The sequence below is a fragment of the Trichogramma pretiosum genome, unplaced genomic scaffold (genome assembly GCF_000599845.2).
Source record: "Trichogramma pretiosum strain Unisexual culture from Peru unplaced genomic scaffold, Tpre_2.0 scaffold5, whole genome shotgun sequence".
NCBI lineage: Eukaryota > Metazoa > Arthropoda > Insecta > Hymenoptera > Trichogrammatidae > Trichogramma > Trichogramma pretiosum.
Genome location: NW_019641672.1, coordinates 2,682,888 through 2,706,169, shown reverse-complemented (window position 1 = coordinate 2,706,169; position 23,282 = coordinate 2,682,888). Strand labels below are relative to the sequence as shown.

The following is a 23,282-nucleotide window of genomic DNA, read 5'->3' as shown; positions in this document are numbered from 1 at the left end:
GAAAATATTTTTTATATGAACTGTTTATAATTTGTCAAAAATATACTTCGCTGTATTAAAAATGATTCCACAGTTTATATTTATTGTATACGAACTTTAGTACTTGCAAACAATCTGGTAAGACGAGTCAATTCCATGCTTATGAAGTTTGTACACACATGCCACCAAGCCATAAAAGTTTTATTATTTAAATAGGATGAGGTATTTTGCCCCTGAAACAAGTAAAATTAACATATTTAATTTTTCTTTAATTCACAGCACTAAGTTATTTGGACGTCATCACTAATGAGCAAAATTTAGTTTCAAGTTTTACTCAGTCATTCCAAATTTAACTCACACAAATCACCAAAAAAAAAAGAATGTCCAAAAAATAAAATGTAGAAATGTTTTTGAATTTTATTTGTTGGTTTTTATTTAACCTGCCAAAATTCTGCCTAAATGATACATTATTTACTCAAAGAATTATCTCTTTTGGACCTTTTAAATTAACAGTCATAACTTATATGCTTATGTATTCATCCAACTGTCATACAATCGAAGATATCAATGAAACATTAAAACATAAACACTAACCTGACACCATTGCACAGCTCTCAACCGATTCAATGAATTGTAACGTCTCTGTGTGCTTAATGGGCTAAAAAGAACCCAGTGTTAGAGTATGGCACACGAGTTCTTTTCCCTGAAGGGATTGCTCTTCTGAGAGGAGAAGCCGACGAGCAGACAATCCTCTTGCTCGTGTTCGCGAATAAAATCCAGCATTTCTTTCATAGATTTGCTGAGCTTTTCTCGCTTTATAGTGGCCTCTCGGCGCAATTGTTCGACCTCTTGACGTCTCGTTTGTACAGTAGACATCACCATTTTTTATTGTTTTTATAGAAAAAACTATGCGTTAATCTCGTAATTCTTAAAACAAGCAACACTTGACGAAGTATATATCAATTACTCGACAGTGTATCAGCAATACTAATTGTATAGATGAACCATAGATTTGATGTTCTGGGCGTGGTCACAATTCCATTTATAAAATTTTGTTGCGTTCCAATTTGACAACACAGCCGATTCACGTAAAAACTGCAGAAGTTGAGTGAGATGCACTTAAACTTATTGTCTATTTCTCAACGCGAGTACAATTGATATTGAAAGTGACTGATTTCGTTAACAAGCTATACATCGACGAGTAGGTAATAGTCTATACTTTAGATGTCTGCACTCTGCAGATATTATGATGCAGAGGTTATAAGCCGCAGAACCGAGATATTATGAGGCATGAGCGTCGCGCTCGCGCGCCTGTTACTACTTACTAACACTTCTTATTGCTATAATAACGCCAATAGTGCTACTATTTATTCCCACGACCCATTTGCTTTTTACGATATGAAACATTTAACAAATTGAGATACATTCATTTTGTAAAATAAAAATCAGATGAATATTAAATTCAGTTTACCCAATTAATTACAATTAAAATATGTATGAAATTTAAAAAGAATTATGTATATAACATGTATGTATCGATAAAATAGTACATTAAACTGCTCAACAGGTAATGCAGAGGCAACGTGTGACAATGTTTATGTTTTAAAAAGGTTAAATCAAGCTTCAGTACGTCTTGCGCTCGCACTCTTCTCGTCGACTCGCGTTAGAGAGTTGGTTAACGACTCCTGTTACAACTGTCAGTACCTGTTGTTTATAAATTTGTCACAATGGATCAACAGATAACGAATTCACGTCGCAAAATACTTAGCCATGCAATCGCATGCTTAATTCACGAAGCTGGTTTTGAAACATGTGAAAAAGCTGCTTTAGAAACACTCACAGAGATGTGCCAATCGTGTAAATAGTTCATAACTTAATCATAAAACGTTTTTGTGGTAATTAGTATTATTTTAAAAATATCTATAATTTTTTTTTAGTCATAACGGATTTGGGAACTATGTCCAGAAATTATTGTGAGCTGTCTGGTAGAACAGAAGTACTAATAGCTGATGTTATTTTGGCATTAACAAACAGTGGAATCCGAGTTGACAATTTGAACAAATATGTTCACCGTCCTAACAGGTCAATTTTACCTCCGTTACAAGTACAAACTCAACAAAAACAGTTGAATATTTTGCAGGCTGGAGTAAAACAAAATCATCCACCGCACATACCCAGCCACTTGCCACCACTACCAGATCCACATGCATATATCAGGACACCGGTAAGTTAGGAGGTTCTAAGTTCAATCAAGATGAAGTTGCTATAAATTTTTATATTTTTTAGACTCATAAGCAGCCTGTCACTGAATATGAGGCCATCAGAGAAAAAGCAGCTCAACAGAAAAGAGATATTGAAAGAGCATTAACAAGATTTACAGCAAAGACTCAAAAAACACATAGTTTATTTCTTAAAGATGATAATAGTATGTTTCCATGTGAGTACAATACAATAATTAGTTACTTCAAATAATTTGTTAATTACCACAATTATAAAAATAAAATAAATATATTTTTATTTTTTAGTAATAGCATGTACTCCTCAATTTCCTACATATTTATCAGCTCTTTTGCCTCAAGATCAAATTTTCGATGAAGATAGTGATGTAGAATTAAGCCCCAAGAAGAAAAAAGAACAATCTGAAGTTAAGCCAACTAAAGATGGAACTAGAGCAGAAGAAGGTAATTTTATCTTTTCAGATGTGCATCAATGTATTATTTGATACAATTATACTCATGTGATTGAGTACATTATTTAGATGGGCCTTGAAATGGGGCATGTTCCTCGACAGTACTAACTTTATTAATTATATAAAATTTTTTTCTAGGTGAAACCAAGAAAGAGAATGACAAAAATGAAGAAAGTGAAGAAAATAGTACCCAAACAGAGGCTATTGATAATCCATATCTAAGACCAAGTAAAATGCCCAAAATAAAAATTTCTGCCGTTGGTAAAAATTTAGATAATAGCATTATAAGAAATTAGGTATACAATAGTTTTATTTATGGGGTTGTGGATTTTTTTATAAAGAATCTGAAAGTGTTATAAATGAGTTTTGTAAATATTTTGTACAGCTAAAATTAATGAGTACATTTGTTATTTATCAATTACTTTCAGTTTATTATCTTAAAAATTATCATTAATTCATTTCTAGGTACAAGTTACAATATTTTCTATGAGGCATATGTATAAAATTAGATTTAAAAACATTCCGAACCAATCTTTTCAGAGGACGGACATAATCTTGTAAATAGTCAAAGACTCATAATTTTCATTTGTGGCAAGCTCAATGCAAGTACTCACTTCTAAAGTAATTGTATGATTATTATCATTATTATTATCATTATTATTATTTTTATTATTATTATTATTATTATTAATACGTCAGTAGGCTGATTAATAAGATTAATTACTTTAGCACCACATTGTAATATATTCAGTTTAAAGTCGGGAAGGCTTTTCATTAGTATGACAAACGATGTGGGATTATTCGCTCTTTCTATTTTTATTGCACATTTACATTGTTTACAAAAATAAACCTTAAACTTGATTACATAACTTAAAGCTGTGACTCTCACGTTTTTTTAATTTAATTGTAGAAAAATAGCGGCCTCGTGATTTAAAAGTACGATTGAGTTTTCTCACTGCACCATTTATTGCTAAATACTTATGTATGTGTGAGTAGGTTGTTTTTATATAAATATATATATAAGTGATTCAATCGTTTTAATAAAAAAATTTATTCGTATTAGCGCTTTCACGTTGATTGACCATACTTAAAAAAAAATACTTATATTTATTCAGTTTTTCGATCGCAGAAGTAATTCGAATTGATATTGCATTTTTCTGATCAAATTACAACCGATCAATTCGGCAGTTGAATCTGCAATATATTGTTTGATTTTAAATTGAAATTCAAGACTCTCATTCACGCAAATCAGAAAAAATTTTAACTTGATATAATTTGATACATAAAGTTTGTATTCGTCAGCAAATGCACAATATAATAATGTATAACTAAATAATTAACTTCTAAAATGGCATACAATTTTCATAAATGACATTATTCAATGCAATAACATTGATGCACAAATTTAATAGTTATAACAATTCACGATATTTTTTTGTTTCTTTTCTATTCTGCAGATGATTATATTATTAAACTTAAAAATTAATACTGGTACCAGGGCTGTCTGCGTACCCATCGTAATTTCATGCCCGAGGCAGTGCGAATCTTGATACTTGCACATTCGGCCGCACGGACCGTTTCTTTTACGCTCTGCATGAGATTTTGTGCATTACCTACCAACATGTCTGTTGCTTCTTGATCCTCTTCCGTACCTATAAAATCGTAAATATTATTAATAGTTTTTTCATTTTTTGTAAAATTTAATATGCTACTAATTGATAATTGATAATTTGCGGTTATAAGTATGTCTATCTGACAAAAATAGACATGCCAATACTCATGAAAATCAACGAACAATTTGATACTTTATTCAGTTGATTTTCTGCATACAGTGATTAATACATATAGCATGAAATGAAAGAGAAGTCTAATTTTAGATGTTGAAAGAGGCTCATTGAGGAATAGCGTTTTTATGATAAGTTGGTAATAATACAATCAACTTAGAAACTACTGTTGTGGAAAAAATACTTTGTCGAAAAAATAAATGCAAAATGAATGACGTTTCAGTAAATGAAAGCAGTATAGTATTTTGCTTAGCATCAGCAATTACCGTATAACATCAACTCTTCCCAGGTGAGGAGCGTCTCTGAGCAATGAAAGTAATGATTTGTTAGTACTTGTGGCATGTTATTAGTAATAGAGAATAATGGTTTTGATGAATGTCATTGTCATGAACAAACGTCGACTTTTCGTTGCATTAAAAAATTCGCAATGAAAGGAATAATTTGCTGAGTAATCACATTACCTTGTGCACCGAGCATCGTCGCTTTGACGGTGGATAAAATTTTCAGCTGCGTTCCGATCGTCGGAATGCGTTCGCACACTTGGAGAAGATTCTACACAAACACAAAATTACGTTATATTTATAAGCGAATTTTCACGCGCATGAAATGTGCAATACGAAAATACCAACCGTACGAATACGCTTGTCGGTACACTCTCTGGCAAGCTCTTTGGCTAATCGAGTGACCTCTTGAGAAGCCTCGGCGATGGCTTTGGCGCAAGCGATGAGATCACGTTTGTTGCCACCCTCGCCTCTCACGAGACCAGACAGTCTGCCCATGAGAATAGCCATTTTCTTGGCTGCGGCAATGATTTCGTTGTCCTTGCTTGACCATTGTCTCACCTCTTGATGGAGGCCATGGGCTGCCATCTATAATTTTGAATTTAATAACGTTTACACGCTCGAGTGATATAGTGCTGGTTCAAGAGAATTTATCGTTTTACCATAATCGGTTGATTAGGCTGAGGGGCGTGCATAAACATCTCATCCTCGTCGTCAGTCTCTGGCGGTGGTGGTCTTGGTGGTGGTAGCTCTCCACTTGGCAGTGGAGGCCGAGGTGGAGCCATATCTATATCAAATCGCAAATTAACTATCACATAATTTTCGAATGAGCAGATGAAAATTGGAAAAAAGTATTTTTTGCACTCGCACTCTTCACGTTTCTATTGAATTTTATTAATGCAATTTTTTAATGGCTATTGCTCTCCAAAATACGTGACTGGATTTCAATAAAGAAAACGTCCAAAAGTTAAAAAACTTTCTAATGTACAATGTAATGTAATGTACTTTCTTACATGCAATCTAACCACAATAAAAATTATAAATTCAACGGTTTTAACTTTATAGTGTACAATAGTGTACAATAGATTCAAACATTGAGTGTCTTCTTTGCTGTTCATAGTTCTTTGGCAATGGTTCATATACCCAGTTTCATTCTCAATCCAGAAGCTGCATGTTATTTAAATCAATTTGATGTCTGTTACAATCGTTTAGGTGGATTTCGATCGCTGAGGTGCTCATCTTGTCATTACCATACACTTAAACGTTTGTAATAGGCATCGAATCGATCGAAGTAACGTAGAAATTTGGGATCGAGACCTAAACTGGAGATGACGATTTATATCGATGATCTTATATATAATCCATTTCGAGAGAACTATGAACGGGAAAAACTATACTCAAAATTTATATTTATTGTACAATGACATTTAAATCGTTGTACTTATAAGATGTATTGCAGTTAGACCGCGGTACGTGCGGGGATCGGAAAATGTACTTACAGTGTGGTTCTTACAGAGTTAACATCGTAAGCTTAGTAAGGTATGTGGAAACAAAAGGTTGCCGATTAATAAATTAACGTTTTACCTAAAATACACTTATTCTTTGTTGAAGTATACATTTACGTGTTTTGGCGACGAATAGCCTGTAAAATTGTCTCAATAAAACTAAATAAAAATTAAAAAAGTTAAAACTTGAAAAGAAAAAAAGGATGCATTGTTATAATCGAAGAAGTATGTTAAACGTCAATATGAAACGAGCTAGTTAGCTTGGAGTGGATATGAGTATTATTTCTGTATCCGTCAAAAAGTATCGAGTCACAAGGATAGAGGTAATGCCGAGAAATCCATGCATCACTCTCATATCACGCGAATTACCTTCGGCTTGACTCGTCCTACCGATTTTTTGAATTTCTTCGATAACGGGTATAAATCGTTCTTTCGTAAAATCGGCTACATCTTCTATATGAATATATATGATGTATGTGCAACATTCATGTAATTATGTAAGGGTAAATGATATAATTATATTCGTATTGAGAAAAAAGAATTGATTACCTCCGTCGTAGATGCGAAGAGCCGATAGACTCGGCGGAGGTGGTGGCACAGGTGATAAAGCTTCAGGTTCCACGGTAATGGCCTGCCTAACTGCGCCAGCCGCACCGAGTAGCTGCACACACACGATCAGACGATCAGACGAAACAATAGTTATGTTATTCAAGTATGCATGACTAATGAATGGGATGCGTGTATATGATACATACGGCTCGATTGCTGTCGCGCCAGTTGGATATGGATTGGCCGTCGTGCATGTTGATGGCCACGGCCTTGGCGTCCTGGACCATTGGAGCCACACCTGCGCGCGGGTAAAAAAGTAAATTGATACGTGGACGTGTTTGAGTCGTTGGCTTGGAATTACATACGAGTGTCGATTCGGTCACTCGATACTCACAGCTCTGGAGCCAATCGGCGGCCTGGTTGACTCTCTGTATGAAAGCCGGATCCTCGCTGTTGTCGCTCTCCTGCTTGGCCACGAGTATGACTCGGTTGGCCAGTCGAGCGATGGCCGAGGTGTTGTCGACCATCTTCTGCGGCATGGCTTTGGCGATGGCGTCCTCGCAGAGAATCGTGTGCTTCTTCATGTGCTCCTCGCTGGCCTTGACGAAATCGGCGCTGTCGGTCGCCTCGTCGCAGAGGCTCCGAGCCCGCTGAATCGTGTCGGCGTACTGGAGGCGCAGATTCTCAAAGTGCTCGTCGGCGGCTTTGCTCTCCGGATAGGTCATGCGGATGCGACCGGCGTTGATGAGTTGGGGCGTGAGAGACTCGAGCTGCGAGGCGGTCGCGTTGAGGGCCTCGGCGAGCTTCTTGTTGCCTCCGCTGCCACCGGCGGCGACCATCCGCGCGGTCTTGGCGGCGCGATTCGAGAAGCTCTGCAGGCCCAGCGTCTTGTCGTTGAAGTTCTGCTCCCTGTGAGGCGTGCCCTCGGCCGCGAGCACGGCCTCCGTGAACTGCTTCAACGGCGTCGTGATGTCGATAAAGTCCTCGACGACTCGCGACACCACGGCCTGCTGGATCTTGTTCTTGAGCTCGTGCAAGCTGTGCGACAGTTTCCGAGCCACGTCCTGAGCGCGCGGACTGTTGCCCTCGCCGCGAGCGCACAACTCGCCCAGCTGGTGCGACAGATTGTCTACCTCGTCGCAAAGCTGAAGAATCTCCACCCTGTGGATACCGGGTAAGCCATCCGCCACCTGCCAACCATTGCATTATTCCTCTTTATTCGCCTGACATTTTCCTACTTTTTTTTCTGCCTACTAATTAAGTGTACAATATATCGGTAGAATTAGTCAGTCTGGCACTTACCGTGTACACGATTCCAAGATTCTATACTCGTGCGCAATGGTATAAGTCAAAAGTCCCAAAATTTGCGAGAGTTTATGGTTAGCAGAATGAAAGAAGCAAACGGAGAAATTTTGAGCGTACCAGAGAGAAAGAGAGGGAGAGGGATAGAGCTGGTTAATAAGCATTATTATATTTAAATAAATAATAGTACATGTTATATGCATACGATAAAAAAAAGTAATTACAGCGAGCTTTTGTATTTTGAAGGAAAAACGTGCTTACCTTCTTGCCTTCTTGTATGATGAGCGCAATGGCCTTTTGTCCTAGGCCCTTGTCGTCGTGCTGGGGATTGAGCAGCCACTTGTTGGCCTGCTCCAAACGACCGGCCACGGTATGAGCCGTCTGCACCGTGCCCGACTTGTCCGCGGCTACGATGGCCGAGGATATGTTGGAGCGCAGCTCGTTCACCTTGTCCTTGATGCCTCGAGCGAGTGCCTCACCCTGGGGCGAGGTGCCCTTGTCGTTTTGGCGCAGCTCGCACAGGGCGTCCGTCATGGTGGTGAGCTGCGAGGCCAGCTTGGCGATCGGCTCGGCTTGGGCCGGGGCTAGGTAGCGCTCGGCCAAGCGCTCGGCCTGCTCGACGATCTGACGGAGACTCTTCTCGCCGACGCCGCCCCTCAAGGCTCGGCCGTTGTCGAGCCAGTCGAAGGCCGGTTTGACGCGCGACTCGATGGCGCTCTGAGCTTTCTTCAACACCGTTATCTGATCGGCGTCCCACTCGTCCTCGTCGTAAGTCGTCAGCTGCAGCACGCGAATTATTTCGTTGATCTCCTCGGACATGCGGCCGGACAAGTAGTTGCGATTTTCTGCGGCTTCCTCGGCTCCCTTGCCGCCGCTCGAGATGATATGAATGAAGATTTTCATCGAGCAAATGAGAATGGGTGCCAACGTTCTCACCTGTGGACGCGCACGATCGATCGATTATTCGCTGTGGATAATTTTCAGACGAGCTGTCCGACATCTTACCTGATCGAGACAACGAATCAATATTTCTCGATGGACCTGGTGCGTCAACTCCTTTTCTCTGGCGCTTATTTCGCCCGATACTTTGCTCAGGCAGGGACTGAGATTCTTCAGGAAGTGAACGAGATCCTCCATGGTCTCGATGACCTCGGCCACGGCCAAGTAGTCGAGTACGCGCTTGCATTCCCGGATGATTTTGCGCACTTCGCTCTCGTCGAAGCAGAGCAGCAGCGACGAAGTGCCTTGCAGAATACCGCGAGAGCCCTCGATCAGCTTTTTTCTGTATGCGAGTACAACGACATTTTTTTAAAGACTCACGACTCCATGTGTTTCTCGGGCCATTGATTTATTCAAGTTTAGCGTACATTTTACGGCCAACATTATAAATGGCAATGTTCTGATCGAGTTTATTTATTAAACTAAGAAAATAAGTAGAAGCCAATTTTTTTATCGTGTTGATGGATATTGCTGAGCCAATAAAAGTATCAATTTTGGCGGAGCTCGCGATGATTGTGCGTCAATGGAAATACTTCGGAATCGATCAATTGTCGTGAAAGCATTTATGTATGATAATAATTAAAATAATAACCATCGTAATAATAGTAATATCACGATGAATGATTATTACACCATATGAAAATGTAATTGATTACGAAATTGAATTGTTTTGTCGAAATGAAATTTGTTACTTCAAGCCACTCCAATGAATTAATTCATAGGGTTGAGGCGATACACTATTCGATTCAAACATACCTCCACGCAACGCCACCGACGCGAGTAATGGAGCTGCACGAATACATCATCTTACCGTACGAGCTGATAATCATCGTTAATAATTAACTGTAGCCACTGTTATAGAGGTTGGAAAAAATGAATTACCTGGCGGTACTGGAGTAGGGATCGCCTTTGAGCATGACCGAGGCATCCTCCAGAAGATGAGAGGCCGTCTCGACTCGTTTGAGAGACGCCGGCATGTCCTGCTTGAGCAGCGCGTCGTCCGACGAATTGATCGTCTCCCTACCCACCTAGATCGGCAATTTCGACAAGTTTACAATAGAGATCGTGGCCAGTCGAGTCACGGAGAAAATGAAAATAAATATGTCGAATGGATATGAAAGCAAGGTAAAGAATTGGGTACCTTGACGAGATTAGCGACGGCTTGACTGACGGCTTTGACAGGCCTCTCCAGATCTGGCATAGCATTGCCATCTTCGGCTTCCTCGTGTAGTATGACTAGACGCGAAACCTGTTGACGTATTACAAGCAGATTAGAAAAATCAAACGTACACAGCACAAGAGGCGAGCAAAGTCAACGTCTTGGCTCTAGTTTAATTTATAGAGTGTATCGCGCGGTAAAATCGAGCTAGCTCGCGCGCCGCTGAAACGCATAAAGTAGTTTGTGGCCTAAATTATTAATGAAACGGCCACGGGTGTGTTAAGCGCGCGTATTCATAGGCGTGGGCCGATTACTGTATGGTAAATTAGGGACGCAAGCGCGACGACGCCTAATTTGCTCCAACTCGTCGCGTTGCTGCATTTGCTCGAATTCAAAGTCGAGTCGCGAAAATCAAAAAGGACGACTTGGATTCGAGCAAAAAAGCTGAAATATAGGCTGATCGTGTGTAGCGGTTGTCTTCGAGCCAAGGCGTGCCCGAATCGGGCCAAGTGGTAATTTTTAACGTCGTTATGCCAAGTGTCCATACTGCCCATGCATATTATATACGCCGTAATAAATCTCAACGAAGAGAGGATCAATTTGCCCAAGCTAGAGAGCACGGTCATATTTTTGGATTACCGTGTGCGACCAGTCGATCTTATGTATTTTCGAATATTTAGCCAAAAGCTGAGCCAATGTTTGTCTAGCTTTCTATAATTACAATCAAGCTCTTCCGAGTCGAGAGTAGTGAGAATTTTGGCATTAAAGTCGGTGGCGTTTCGATAAAGTTCCGCGCGTTTCCGATCGTTTCTCGGACGATTCTTTTGATTCGTCAAACATGCACGTGCTTTGATCGATGCTCTCTCTTTCTCTCTCGGCGAAAGACTCGCTCGAAACGTGCGGCGTTGACAGCCAACGAAACGCGTTCGCTGTCTCGAATGAATGAATCATTTTCTGCACAGACTGTTCTCTCTTTCGGATCGGCAACTGCGAAGCGTAATGATTTTTTTTTTCGCTTAAAGGCCAGAGACGTTACATATCGTCGTTCGAGTGGACCGGACGCGAGATTTCTTGGACTCTTTAAAAATTTCGCCAGGACGAGATAATATGAGATTTTTCGTGCCGCGTCTTGGTCGAGTGGCAGCTAAAGCCATTGTGCAACCTCGGCCCGCGTAGCCAAGCTCGCTATTATGATTTTATATATACACAAAGAAAGCTACCAGAAAGCAATAAACTCGTGCTAATATATATTCCTACAGCCAGCTATATATAAACATTGAAAACTTGTGCATGGCAGACGTTATACCTACCGCTATATGTTTTATACACGCGTGTCTATTTTAACCCCATGTATTTTTAGGTACATTAAGCCCAGGCCTTTCTCTCCCTCTCTCGATTTCTCATTCAAGACTCATCGAGCCTATGCGTAACGTACACAAGGCTTTCCTGTTTAACATCGTTTTTTAAACCCTGCCTGGTTTTTCGATTCGTACGACGCGGGCGTGGCTTTATTTTTATTTGTTTTGCTTTTTCTTCCCACGACCAAATTCTCGACGAAAATCTTTGGAAAGGTAATTTCATCGATAAATATCCGCGCTTGTGAAAATCCTCTTTTCATAGATTTGAAAATGGCATGGTATATTACAGTAGTAGTCGAGTCAAGTGGTCTGCACGAATGACGTCACGACGAATAGATATCCATAAGAGAGAAGGAAAAAAATACTGATATAAGACGGCATATATTATTGGCAAACGGCACGTACGAGATGGCCAAGCGCAAAAGAAACGAGAGACACTCGTATATAAGGCACTGTACGCATAAATATATGGAGAGGTTAGATGGCTTGCGGTTTTCATGTTGTATGTACGTATAAATACATGTCTAATCTTTAGCAGTGTATGTATGCATGTTGAAACCTATACTGCATATCTGCATCCGAAGTTATGCTCGTGTTTATGCGGGCCCGAGGAGAGGGTAAATAGGAGAGAAAGTATCGATTAGGCGTTAATATATCGAGAAAGAAGATGACACGTAATTATGTAGGTATAGGTATATCGGCTCTGCAGCGAGTATGTATACAAACAGATCGCGAGCGGCTATTTTTTCGCGTTATCGAGAGCTTTTTCAAAAAGAGCATAGCAGCACTGCACACGCAGTAATGCGATCCTATTATTGGCTTTATTTACCTGCTGGGCAACCGGGTCGAGGATGCTCTCGATGGTTTTCGTGTGGAACACCGGCATGTTTGCTCGATTATCTGTCGATTATTTTGCAAGGCTCAGCCGGTGAAAAATAACATGTATTGGTCTTGACAGGTGCGCGTACTTGGGCACGCGGCAGCGAATCACAAACTCGGCACTCGCGCAATCAGACACTCGTGACGCTACGACAACAAGAATTAAAGGGCCAAAGGTAAACAAAGCCGTGTAGGTATATGAGCGATGCGGGGGGCTGCGAGGCGCGAAACACTTGCTACGCGCGTCCAATGCGCCCGGAGTACCGGAATAGACTGAAGCCTTTTGCAGAGGCGTAACGCGAAACAGTCAAAACACAGACTCTCTTGTTGGTAAATGTAGTCGAGACTTTGCCAGTTCGGCCGCTGTAGCAACTCGGCGCGACGCGACTCCACCGTGTGGGTGGCTTTTTCATGTACCGATCAAGTCTGCTCGCAATCTGTGCACGCAGCCACGTTCAATTTGCACGCCAACCAATTGATTTTTTTTCGCACATCTCGCACTTGCTTCCGAAAAACTTATTTTCATATAAAACAAATACAAGCATCGCTGGCAAGTATAGTCATTTAAATGGTCAAATAATTTTTCGTCATTTTTACGACTCTACCAATCCTGATGAATTATAAAACAAGTGCAATAGAAATCGATTAACTAATTATCGTGACGCTCATATATAGATCGAAACTTTTCATTTTTTCGACTATCGTAAATGACTGATGATTCAGTAATCGTAATTTCATACGCGATATTTGAAATAGTTCGGACTTGACATCGCGATTGAACACTTCGTAAGATTTTTGACGTGAAAAAGCTACCAATTTGAATCGTTAGTTAGCGCCACCATAGCGAGTCATATGATTCGTCATGTGAGCAGACAGCGTTGGTGCTTATGACGACGTACACACTCGCAAAAGGCGATTCGCGCAAGTGCGACAGTGACAGCTAGAGTCGTGGATAGCTATTAGCTATACCCGAGGGGAAGTCAGCTTATAGATCACAGAGCGTGTGCTTCTCACGAGACACACATAAGACATCGTCGTCGAAATATATCGCTTTAATATCGTCGTCGAGTCCGAGGCCTTACGCAGTTTCAGATCTATCTTTGTTGGGCGTCGACGTGCTTTTGTGCTTTTGCAGTCCGAGCAGTCATCCTCTGTGCGAACAAATTCCTTTAACCCATTTTAGCTCGATCAATTTGAGCGTAATTTTCTTTCGTGAATCAGTGCAGGCAGTCAAGCCAAAAACAAATAAGCCAAAATGTCTCTCAGCGATGCTGACGTCCAGAAGCAGGTACGTCGTAACTTTTACTCTACTAATTACACGTTTTGACTCTCATGGAGTCACATGCACAACTCTGGGTGTGGTATTACATTTAATGGCTTTTGGGTCAATAAATCCGTCCTTACAATGTTTATCACATTTATTTCTTTTACTCATATTGGGCAGTGTCCAATTCATTCAACCAACTAGCTCACTCACTGTTTCATCAAAATATCAAACAGTTGAAAATTAGAATGAACTTTCTTGCTGAAGATGAAATTGAAAATAAAAAAATTTCCCATTTATTTATCAAAATTTATTCTAATGCATTTTTAGATCAAGCATATGATGGCCTTCATCGAACAAGAGGCCAATGAAAAAGCTGAAGAAATTGATGCAAAAGCAGAAGAAGAATTTAATATTGAAAAAGGACGCTTAGTACAGCAACAGCGTCTCAAGATTATGGAATATTATGAAAAGAAAGAGAAACAAGTTGAGCTCCAAAAGAAGATGTGAGTAATTTTTTGTGGAAAAATGATATCTAGTTTCAAATGAATATATCAATCTGATATGTTGCCTATCTTATTGAAGATAATAATTGTCATTAATATACATATTTTTCAAATTTAATTGTTTCTCTTTAGCCAATCTTCAAATATGCTTAATCAAGCTCGTTTGAAGGTTCTCAAAGTTCGTGAAGATCATGTCAAGAATGTCTTGGATGATGCAAGGAAGAAGCTCAGTGAAATTTCTAGGGATCAAGGCAAATATGCTGGACTCTTGAAACTGTTGATTTCTCAAGGATTATATCAAGTAATTACTTAATCATTATCATCATAATACAATAAAATTTAAAAACAATTATCAAATAATATGCAAATCTTCCAGCTGGTAGAAACTACTGTAGTCATAAGAGCTAGACAAGTTGACCATCCTTTGATCGAATCACTTTTACCTGAAATTCAAGATACATACAAAGAGCATACCAAGAAGGAAGCTACATTGAAGCTGGATCAAGATAACTACTTGGCTGCTGACAGCTGTGGTGGTGTTGAACTTTTGGCCCATAAAGGTAAGTTTCAGTCAAAGATCTGTTTTCCAAAGCCATTGTTAAATGATGTTGAATAATTCTAACTGTAAAATTATCCTAGGACGCATAAAGATAGTCAATACATTGGAAAATAGACTGGAACTCATCGCTCAACAACTTATTCCAGAAATCCGCACAGCATTATTCGGTCGCAACGTTAACCGCAAATTCACCGATTAAATTACCGCGCACAATCGCGTTTTAACATTCCTGTAAATCGATGCTAAATCTGAGACGGTTCGATTTCATGTTACATCTTGAAAGCGCCGATTGATGTGTTGAACGCACGTAATTCGCTTACCTATGGTTAGATTTGAAACTATATGTATGATAAATGAATGTATTACTGTAATTATTGAAAAGGCAAATAATTAAGTTTCATTAAAAATGTCATGTATTTTTATTTGTCTGTTACAAGCTGTGACATTATTTCGGTTCAGCTGTTGAAAAATATTTATTCTAGTTTAATAAATTAATCAAAAACCAAATTAATTAAAGCATTATACTAATTTTTAACAATATTACCCTCATGAAAAACTCAACATAATTAAATCATCTTAAAATAAAAATTTTAAACTGGTGTATTACTGATATTTCATCATGATAAAGATCATGATTTAAATCTCAACATGAAAATGAAATTATTAATAAGTTGTTTCAGACATAACATGAAATTGTCATTTTCTGCTATTCTGCTCCAGTAAGCTCCTCAGCTTTAATATTCATTGTTAAATGTAGCTATTAACTTCGTCAGTTCATTAGATAATTGTATGCACTTGGTGTTCTTGAAAGTCAAAAAAAAGGAAAATTGAAAAAAATATATTATACTTAACAAAAACGATGTCCAAGCCTAACAACTGTAAATCGACATGTATGTTGTGGTTCAGGTGAATTAAAAAAACACATTATACTTTTCAAGGAATGTTATTTGATTGTACATAAAATTGAGTCTATAACAAACATTAAAAATATAAACAATGATGTATTAATAAATCAGTTAAAATGATAATAAAAAATTAAAAATCACGAAAAAATACTTTTCTGTTACTGTTACTCATCTAATATATAATAGGAACTCATTCATTACTACATATCCCAAGAAGTCTCTATTGTTTTGATTGATGAACTATTTGATGATTAATATTCCAGCATTAAACTATTATATAAACTTAGTATATGTACTTTGATAGTAAGCTGCACTGAATGTATCATAAAATAAAAAGAGAAAACAGCTTCACACGAGATAACAATTACAGAAAGTTTAAAATTAGATTAAAAATTAATGTGCTAGTTAAAGTTAATTTCTATCAACGATTTCACATAAATATAAGATATGTCGTACATTATATATACATATTAACGCCTCTGGTTGAACCAGTAATAACGATACAATAATTAAATATTTTTTGTCATATTTTTTGAGTTAATAAGTGTGCGAAAAATCACAACAACACTTTTACAACTTCAATGGAAGAACTGTGGGAATATACAGAATAAATATTCTCAAAACGCAGAAACGATTCACAGGCAGTTCATTTGATGCATCTAACTCAAATGCATCATAAAGTTTTAAAATTTCAAAAATTTTCATGTATATTTGTATATATAGAGCAAGTGAGTGCAAGATTCATGACTTTACATGATAAATTGCCCCCAGCAAAAATTGATAAGCAGTTAATCCATGCTTTCTAATTATTATCATACACGTATACTCTTCAACGATTTCACAGAAAGACTACATAAATAGATCAATTTCTTACATACGACAAATAAGCTTTCAAGAGACTTGGCTCATTAGGAATATTGATTCATTTCCGTAACATTAATTATTGTCATTTGTATCGAGCAATTGACTATTGGACGTATGATAACGCACACTTAGAGAGACGCTTACAATCATCCTTAACAATATAAAGTTATCATAATTATTTCGTTTTAAGATTTTCCATTTATTGTAGACCCATCAGTTTTTCCGCTACGCCTAGATAGTAGACGGTTTGTGCAATTCCAAATAGCGGAGCTATCACAATCATCCTACAAGCACCACCTTTGAAAAACGCTGTAGGACCTTCGTTTTTAAGGGTTTTCCTAGGAGAATAATCAAACTAATTAGTAAAAGGAAAGTATACTGTAATACTTACAGAAAAGAAAACTTACCCAATGCAATCGATGACTCCATTGTATGTTGGTTCACCTGGTGCTTTATTAATAGCTTGGAGTCTAGTTTTAATTACATCAAATGGGTTTACCATTAATGCAGCTGTTGAACCTGCAGCGCAACCGGCTAAAAATGAGCACCAGAATACGGCTGCAAAAAAAATGATTTCGATTATAAGTAAAAGTAAAAATGATTTTCTTTCAACTCTTGGTCAGAGGTCAACTTACATGATCCATCCGGACGTTTTGGACCGAGTCCATTTAATCTTGCAAACAATGGAAAATATATAACTGAGAATGTAATGTCTCTGAGAGCAGTCGCCCCAGTACCCTGATAAAGACCCAAAATTCCTCTTTTTTGTAAAAGCTCTCTTGTTAGTGCTAAAGCTGAGGCTTTTTTAGCTGGTGCTGGTTTGCCATCAGCTAAACATAAAAATATTTTTAAGTGAGAACATATAATTTTCATTTAAAACTGCATTAAAAATACTACTACGACTCACCACTAGCCTTGGCTGCCGCTGCAGCAGCAACTCTACCAGCATCTTGCATTTGAATTTTCAATAATTCCATGGGTGTAGTAACTACAATTTGACAAGCTCCAGCTGAACCACCAGCAATCATTTCTCGAATCAATGGTAAAGGTTCACTAAAATTAAATTTTTATTAAATTATTCTAATCAGTTATTGATGGATAAAATGAATTATTTTATAATGTCAGTTACCCAGGTCCTGTTGATAAATAATGGCGAAAAGTATCATTAGCTGTAAGTTTGATAGCTTTTTCTGGAGTAATAAGGAGGATGTTAACAGCCGACCCTTTGTACATCCCTAAATAACCTTCAGCATGATATGTACGCTTGAAGCAGTCAAACCTATCACATAACATGGATAATACATCTTGCAATTTATCATCATGTAATTAATAATAATTCCAAGCAATGTACACAATAAATAAACAATGAGACAATAGTGAATTTACATATAATTATTTATAATTATGAGAAATAAATCTATGACTGTTGGAAAGAGTACCAAGTAATATCAGGTACAGTAATTCGAGCTTCTCACAACCATTGTTGAAATGGAAGCAATGAATAGTGTGCTATTTTAATCTGTAGCCACATAGTGGGTGTTATGTTTACAAAAGTTTTATCGACGCAGCACGACGGTCGATTTGAAAAATAATTGAATGGAAAATCTGGACTTACATTGATTTGTACATTTTTTCGCCATTAGGCCCGACAACTTGATTTTGTAGTCTGGTCTTGACAAGATCCAGAGGAAAAACCACGGAGACTCCAATAATTCCAGCGATACCTCCATTAATGATTTTGGGTACCAATCTGGTAATTAAAAAAAAAAAAAACAAAAGAAAAAATAATTGAAGCATATTTTAAAGTTTTCCTATCGTAGGTAACATTTTTATTTAGCCTCCCACACAACTCACTTGAACTGTTGATCATTGCTGGACGCTAATGGTGTTTGCACTAGGCCAAGTTTAGTTGTTTGTTGGATAGACATGGCTAATTGGTAAATTGCTCGGATTGCTATGATATGTTCGCGCGATCTGTAAATCAAACATGACACGTTGATATTATTAAAAATAGACTGACTATGCACGAATTTATCATTTCTGTGTGAGAATTGGTAACATATATACACATTACACGCATACGTCGACTAAATTTAGTCATTATTAAACCACACGTCTGCTGGAACTACTATATTACACTTGCAAACAAACGAACGATAAGATAATTAGTTGCGGCTAGACCATCATGTAAACGGGTAAATTTTTAGTTTATTTCAACCAAAAAATGATCAACTTACCGCTACTGTACTAGAGGAAAAAGTTTATCACAACACTTGGCTTGGCAGATAAACTTGAGGCCCGAGTCAATCCGACCACTTAGCGCGCGTAATACCTACTGCCCTCCTGCTGATTCTGCTTTGCTGCACGTTCTACTGCTACTACTGTGCAGACATGTCCCACGACGGCTCCGATCAAGTACCTATATTATTTCATGTGACATATGGATTTTTTGCTCGCGCTGCACAACATTTATTAATTTTCATGGCCTCTCGGGCGAATGACTTACCAGAGCTGCTGATTGATATTAATCTGCGCTCTTTATATGAATTCAAGTGCTTCGTATCGTTTGAGATAGTCATACGTTTTATGTATAACAGGCCGAAAATAGTATTTTTTTCTCTTTCTTCCGCTAAAGAGAGAAATTCACTTTAAAAACTTCGACCGCATATCGTTCACAGAAAACGAGTCAGCAGGCGCATGAAAGTTTTCCAAATCGATAATGCTTATGCAGTTTTACGACTTTCGTTTTCAAGTACACTTTCCGTCGAGTTCAAGCGGTGCTCGGTTAATCATTGCAGATCGATAAAAGCTTTTAAAGAAATGATCGTGTCGTGCACTTTTTTGAGCATACGGGCATTTAAAGATGCAATTATAAACGCAGCAGGAAATATTTTTTGGCAGATGAATATTACTAAACTAAATTTAATTGCCAAAACTCCGATGTTTGTGCCAAAAATTGAGAATGCTTACGGGTGCGCGGCGAAAAAAAACTCATTATTATCAAGGTCCATGCATTCAGATTCACAGAGAACTTAAAACTTAAGAACTCGTTCTTTATTGCATAAGAATACTGATAAAAAAACACGTGGTTAGATTGATGAAAAATACAGAAAATGCTTGTTTGTTAGACAAAAAACTATAATTCGTTTATCTTTTATTACATTGTAACGTTGATAAATATACAATCAAAACAGGCAGATTAAAGTACAGAATTATTAGTCAATATATTCAATATATCTACAATACAGATGATAAATGTCGAGTCACGAGCTTTTTATCGCTTATTCAATATAGAACTTAACTTTTTGGATTACTTGTATCTTTATAACGAGGTGTATTGAAAAATACTATTTACTATTAGATAAAAAAATATTTTCCAGCAATCTCAAATTTTACTTTTAAAGATAATTTTTTACATTTTCTTTTCAACTTGTACTCCAGCCTGGTATCCAGATGCGTTTTTGAATCACTGTTGGAACATATCAACGTCAATAATAATAGATGTTAAAATGATTCGAGAAAAGTTTTATTTCAACTCACCACCACCCGTAGTTGAGACGATTTCGTTCAATTTATGCGTTTCCTCCGGGCTTAACTTTAGAATAGTATCTAAAACAGGAACAAGTCTGCTCCTTTCATCTCGATTTTCCAGAGTACAAAACTAGAAATGTGATTTTCGAATTGAAAAGAAAAGAAAAAAAGTAATGTATAATAAATAAATTAAAAGTAATTATAATAATGTTAACAAATCACCTTGAACACGACGTTTTTCAAGTACTCAAAATTCACAGCCTCTTTCTCGCGCTCGACGTAACGCTTCTGTAAGCGTATATCTTCCTTGAGCAATTGATTCTGTTGAGTGAGTTTATCGATATCGCGTTCGGCATCAGCGAGCAATTCCGTCAGATGTTTCACGCGATTTTTGTATGCTATTACTTCGGGACTGTCCTCGGGCACACGTGACGCCAGGACCACGTTGTGCTCGTCGAATGGAAATTCGAGTAATTGGTCCAACGGGGTGATTTGCGTTATCATCGGACTCTCTGACCTCGAAGATTTCCTGAGTGGATTAGGGCCCCGCTGCTCGACGTTTTTTGAAGTGAGATGCAAAGAGTCTATGCTTTCGGAACCCTACAAATAATACAATGCTCTAGAACGAATGATACTCTTCTTTTTGCCTTACTCACTTACTCTTATGTTTAAATTTTAACAAAATAACTTTGCTTTGATGGAAATTTAATTTATTTCAATTATTTATATCATTTAAAATGAAAACCCTCACATGAAATAAAAATTCTTCTCAATCGCGGAAAATTTTAACAAAATATCAACTTTTATACCTCGCATTCTTCTCTTTCAATTAAAGGCGGCACTGAGCTAGATCCTACTGATGGCTTTATCGCCTCAGTGTTTAAATTCATTTGCGAACTCATTTGTGACGCTATGTTCGCCTCTATTTTCACGTTTTTAATTTCTTCTTCGTGTTTTTTCTTGAGATTACTCAATTCTTCCTGTAAAAGTTTTACAGGAATTTTACACCTTTGTTTAAATCAAACTTTTTTAGTGGGTATTATGTTTGCTTACCTCATAATTTCGCCTTAAAGTATCAACAATCTTCTCGTGGTTAATTTGTATTCTTTGCACTTCAATTTCCTTATTTTTCATCTTTTCTAGTAACATGACCGAATCTTGCCTAAAGACAGATAATTTGTCCTGTAGTTCCGCTTCAGATGCCACAGCTCGACTTCTCTCGTGCTTCAGTAAAATAATTTCCCGCATTAAAGATTCTATCCTTTCGGAGTAACACTCACACTTTTCATTGAGCATCTGAATCTGATGCCTGCCCTGTTCGATTTCTTCTTCAAGTTCACTGCTTGGTGCAGTCTTTGTTCGTAGTAATACACTTTGTGCACGTAATTTATAACTGTCAAAGTCAGCTTGTAATGTGGTAATTTCCATTTTACTGTTTTCTAATGCTAAATTCAATCGCGATATATCACGTTTTAATTCTTCAATTAAACTTTCCAATGCTTTGACGCGAGCACTAAAAAATTACAAAAGGATTTGATAATTATTTTAAGTTTTATTAATTCAAACAAACAAATATTTTTTACCTATTTTCTTCTTCAACTCGACCCATTTCTAATGTAAGTGAATCAATTTTTGCTTCAAGGTCTTTTTTTGCAAGCATCAATCGAGTTAATTCTCTGTTTGCAGCATCTTTCTCATTTACTGCTTTAGCTGCCTCAGATTTTGCTTCTCTTGTTTCCATTTCAAACGTTGAATTTTTTTCTTCTAAGATGGTTATTCGAGTAGCTTTACTTAAGCAAGAATCTTGAAGTTCCATAATTCTTGCAGTAAGTACTTCTATAGTTTCTAAATGCTGTTTGATAGTTCCTTCTAAACTTATTCTCTCATTTGTTTCCTCATCTAATTTATTCTTGATTGTTTCTATACTTTTCTAAAATAAAAAATCATTTCATTAAGAACAAAACATTTTAATGCTGTAATTAGAAATTGGTGAATACCTCATAATTTGCAACTTCCAAAGATAAAACATTGTTACTTTTGCGATCAAACTTCATATTATCCATTTTAGCTAAAGTTGCTTTATGAGCCTTCAGTTCAGCATCTAAAGCAGTTTTTAAGTCTTCATATTCTTTGGCTTTTTGTTGGCGTAATACCACTTCTGCTTTAAGCTCATAATTTAATTCTTTAATTTTTTTCTCTAACTGATCACAATTGGATTCCAATTTTATTTTTTCTTCTAAAAGATTGTTAATTTTTGCTGTTGCTTCTGATAAATCTCTTTTTTCTTTCATAATAGTATCTCGAAATGAATCATTTTCTAAAACTAGAGTTTCCAATCGCTTTGTCAATCGTTTGTTTTCATTTTTTATCAACTCCACGTCATCTTGAGATCTATCATATTGTGATTGAATTGTCTGAATATAAAAAATTGATTAAACCTCATCAAATTGCTTAATTTTAATCAATTATTCATAAAAAAATGTTACCTGTAATTTTTTTACACTATCAGACATTAACAAAATTTTATTTTGCATTTCTTCTTTTTCATTGCTGAGCTTTTGGTTATCTGTTTCCAAATTTTTGACCTGCTCTGTCAAGTCTGATACTTTTTTTTTTAGTTTGACAGCAAAACCTCTGAGCTAAAATTTTGATAAGTTAACATATTGTTCATACTCGTGATCCTAATATTATGAAATTATCAAAAAGAAACCTTATTATAACGTTCTCCAATATTAGCATAAGAATCGTCGCTGTTAATTTTTTCATCGTTATTTCCATTGCAGTTTGATGCAACATCACTGATTCCTGTAGTGTTTTCCTCCATCATCTGATCGTTTGTAGTATTGCTTTTGCTTGTGGGTTAAAATTTATTAAAAAACACAACGTAACTACACTTTTTGGTATAATCTTTTATGGATGTGGCATACTAGAACTAGAACTATCGCACTTTCTTAATGATATTCGTAAATACTATACTTATTTTTTCAGGTATTAAGAACATTACACGAAAAAAATGCAATAATTATTCATTTTAAGTAGACTATAACAAATCGTTTATTACATAGTTAATAGCTTGCTACTATTTCGCAGCGGCTTTGTGATTCGCATATTATTTACTTGTATGCGTAATAAATACAGACGACTGCAGTCTGCAAGTGATGTATTGTAT

General features: G+C 37.1%; 6 protein-coding genes across 10 annotated transcripts; 2 read left to right on the top strand and 4 right to left on the bottom strand.

Moving 5' to 3' along the window:
* Window positions 1-24: 24 nt before the first annotated feature.
* On the bottom strand, window positions 25-1,290 carry LOC106658853 (guanine nucleotide-binding protein subunit gamma-1-like). The gene is made up of 2 exons (XM_014380992.2): window positions 574-1,290; window positions 25-212 (listed from the first exon to the last, which is right to left on the bottom strand). Exon 1 carries the CDS (start codon window positions 859-861, stop codon window positions 655-657), a length of 207 nt encoding a protein of 68 aa, XP_014236478.1. The 5' UTR covers window positions 862-1,290; the 3' UTR covers window positions 25-212; window positions 574-654.
* Window positions 1,291-1,582: 292 nt separating this feature from the next.
* On the top strand, window positions 1,583-3,543 carry LOC106658985 (transcription initiation factor TFIID subunit 8-like). Its single transcript, XM_014381224.2, has 5 exons — window positions 1,583-1,836; window positions 1,917-2,203; window positions 2,266-2,416; window positions 2,505-2,660; window positions 2,807-3,543. The coding sequence occupies exons 1-5, from the start codon at window positions 1,707-1,709 to the stop codon at window positions 2,962-2,964; spliced, it is 882 nt and encodes a 293-aa protein (XP_014236710.1). The 5' UTR covers window positions 1,583-1,706; the 3' UTR covers window positions 2,965-3,543.
* Window positions 3,544-3,695: 152 nt separating this feature from the next.
* LOC106658983 (vinculin) lies at window positions 3,696-13,320 on the bottom strand. Of its 5 annotated transcripts, XM_014381220.2 has the most exons (15): window positions 12,435-13,320; window positions 10,230-10,337; window positions 9,971-10,116; window positions 9,845-9,907; window positions 9,095-9,371; window positions 8,351-9,025; window positions 8,090-8,110; window positions 7,182-7,977; window positions 6,994-7,085; window positions 6,788-6,899; window positions 6,608-6,691; window positions 5,396-5,520; window positions 5,082-5,321; window positions 4,914-5,004; window positions 3,696-4,320 (listed from the first exon to the last, which is right to left on the bottom strand). In XM_014381220.2, the coding sequence occupies exons 1-15, from the start codon at window positions 12,489-12,491 to the stop codon at window positions 4,151-4,153; spliced, it is 3,057 nt and encodes a 1,018-aa protein (XP_014236706.1). In that variant the 5' UTR covers window positions 12,492-13,320; the 3' UTR covers window positions 3,696-4,150. The 5 variants fall into 5 exon arrangements, with proteins under 5 accessions (XP_014236706.1, XP_014236708.1, XP_023316311.1 ...); XM_014381222.2 differs by lacking the exon at window positions 6,608-6,691; XM_023460543.1 differs by lacking the exon at window positions 8,090-8,110.
* Window positions 13,321-13,487: 167 nt separating this feature from the next.
* Window positions 13,488-15,324, top strand: LOC106658986 (V-type proton ATPase subunit E). The gene is made up of 5 exons (XM_014381225.2): window positions 13,488-13,772; window positions 14,079-14,254; window positions 14,387-14,555; window positions 14,631-14,814; window positions 14,894-15,324. The coding sequence occupies exons 1-5, from the start codon at window positions 13,740-13,742 to the stop codon at window positions 15,010-15,012; spliced, it is 681 nt and encodes a 226-aa protein (XP_014236711.1). The 5' UTR covers window positions 13,488-13,739; the 3' UTR covers window positions 15,013-15,324.
* A 416-nt stretch (window positions 15,325-15,740) lies between these two features.
* Window positions 15,741-19,392, bottom strand: LOC106658984 (mitochondrial glutamate carrier 1). The gene is made up of 9 exons (XM_014381223.2): window positions 19,089-19,392; window positions 18,820-19,001; window positions 18,437-18,556; window positions 18,198-18,332; window positions 17,712-17,861; window positions 17,490-17,635; window positions 17,218-17,412; window positions 16,990-17,140; window positions 15,741-16,920 (listed from the first exon to the last, which is right to left on the bottom strand). Exons 3-9 carry the CDS (start codon window positions 18,508-18,510, stop codon window positions 16,782-16,784), a joined length of 990 nt encoding a protein of 329 aa, XP_014236709.1. The 5' UTR covers window positions 18,511-18,556; window positions 18,820-19,001; window positions 19,089-19,392; the 3' UTR covers window positions 15,741-16,781.
* Window positions 19,393-19,699: 307 nt separating this feature from the next.
* LOC106658755 (GRIP and coiled-coil domain-containing protein 2) lies at window positions 19,700-23,279 on the bottom strand. Its single transcript, XM_014380859.2, has 9 exons — window positions 22,824-23,279; window positions 22,600-22,752; window positions 22,111-22,527; window positions 21,697-22,043; window positions 21,167-21,626; window positions 20,923-21,093; window positions 20,336-20,713; window positions 20,123-20,243; window positions 19,700-20,051 (listed from the first exon to the last, which is right to left on the bottom strand). Exons 1-9 carry the CDS (start codon window positions 22,938-22,940, stop codon window positions 20,008-20,010), a joined length of 2,208 nt encoding a protein of 735 aa, XP_014236345.1. The 5' UTR covers window positions 22,941-23,279; the 3' UTR covers window positions 19,700-20,007.
* Between the last annotated feature and the right edge of the window lie 3 nt (window positions 23,280-23,282).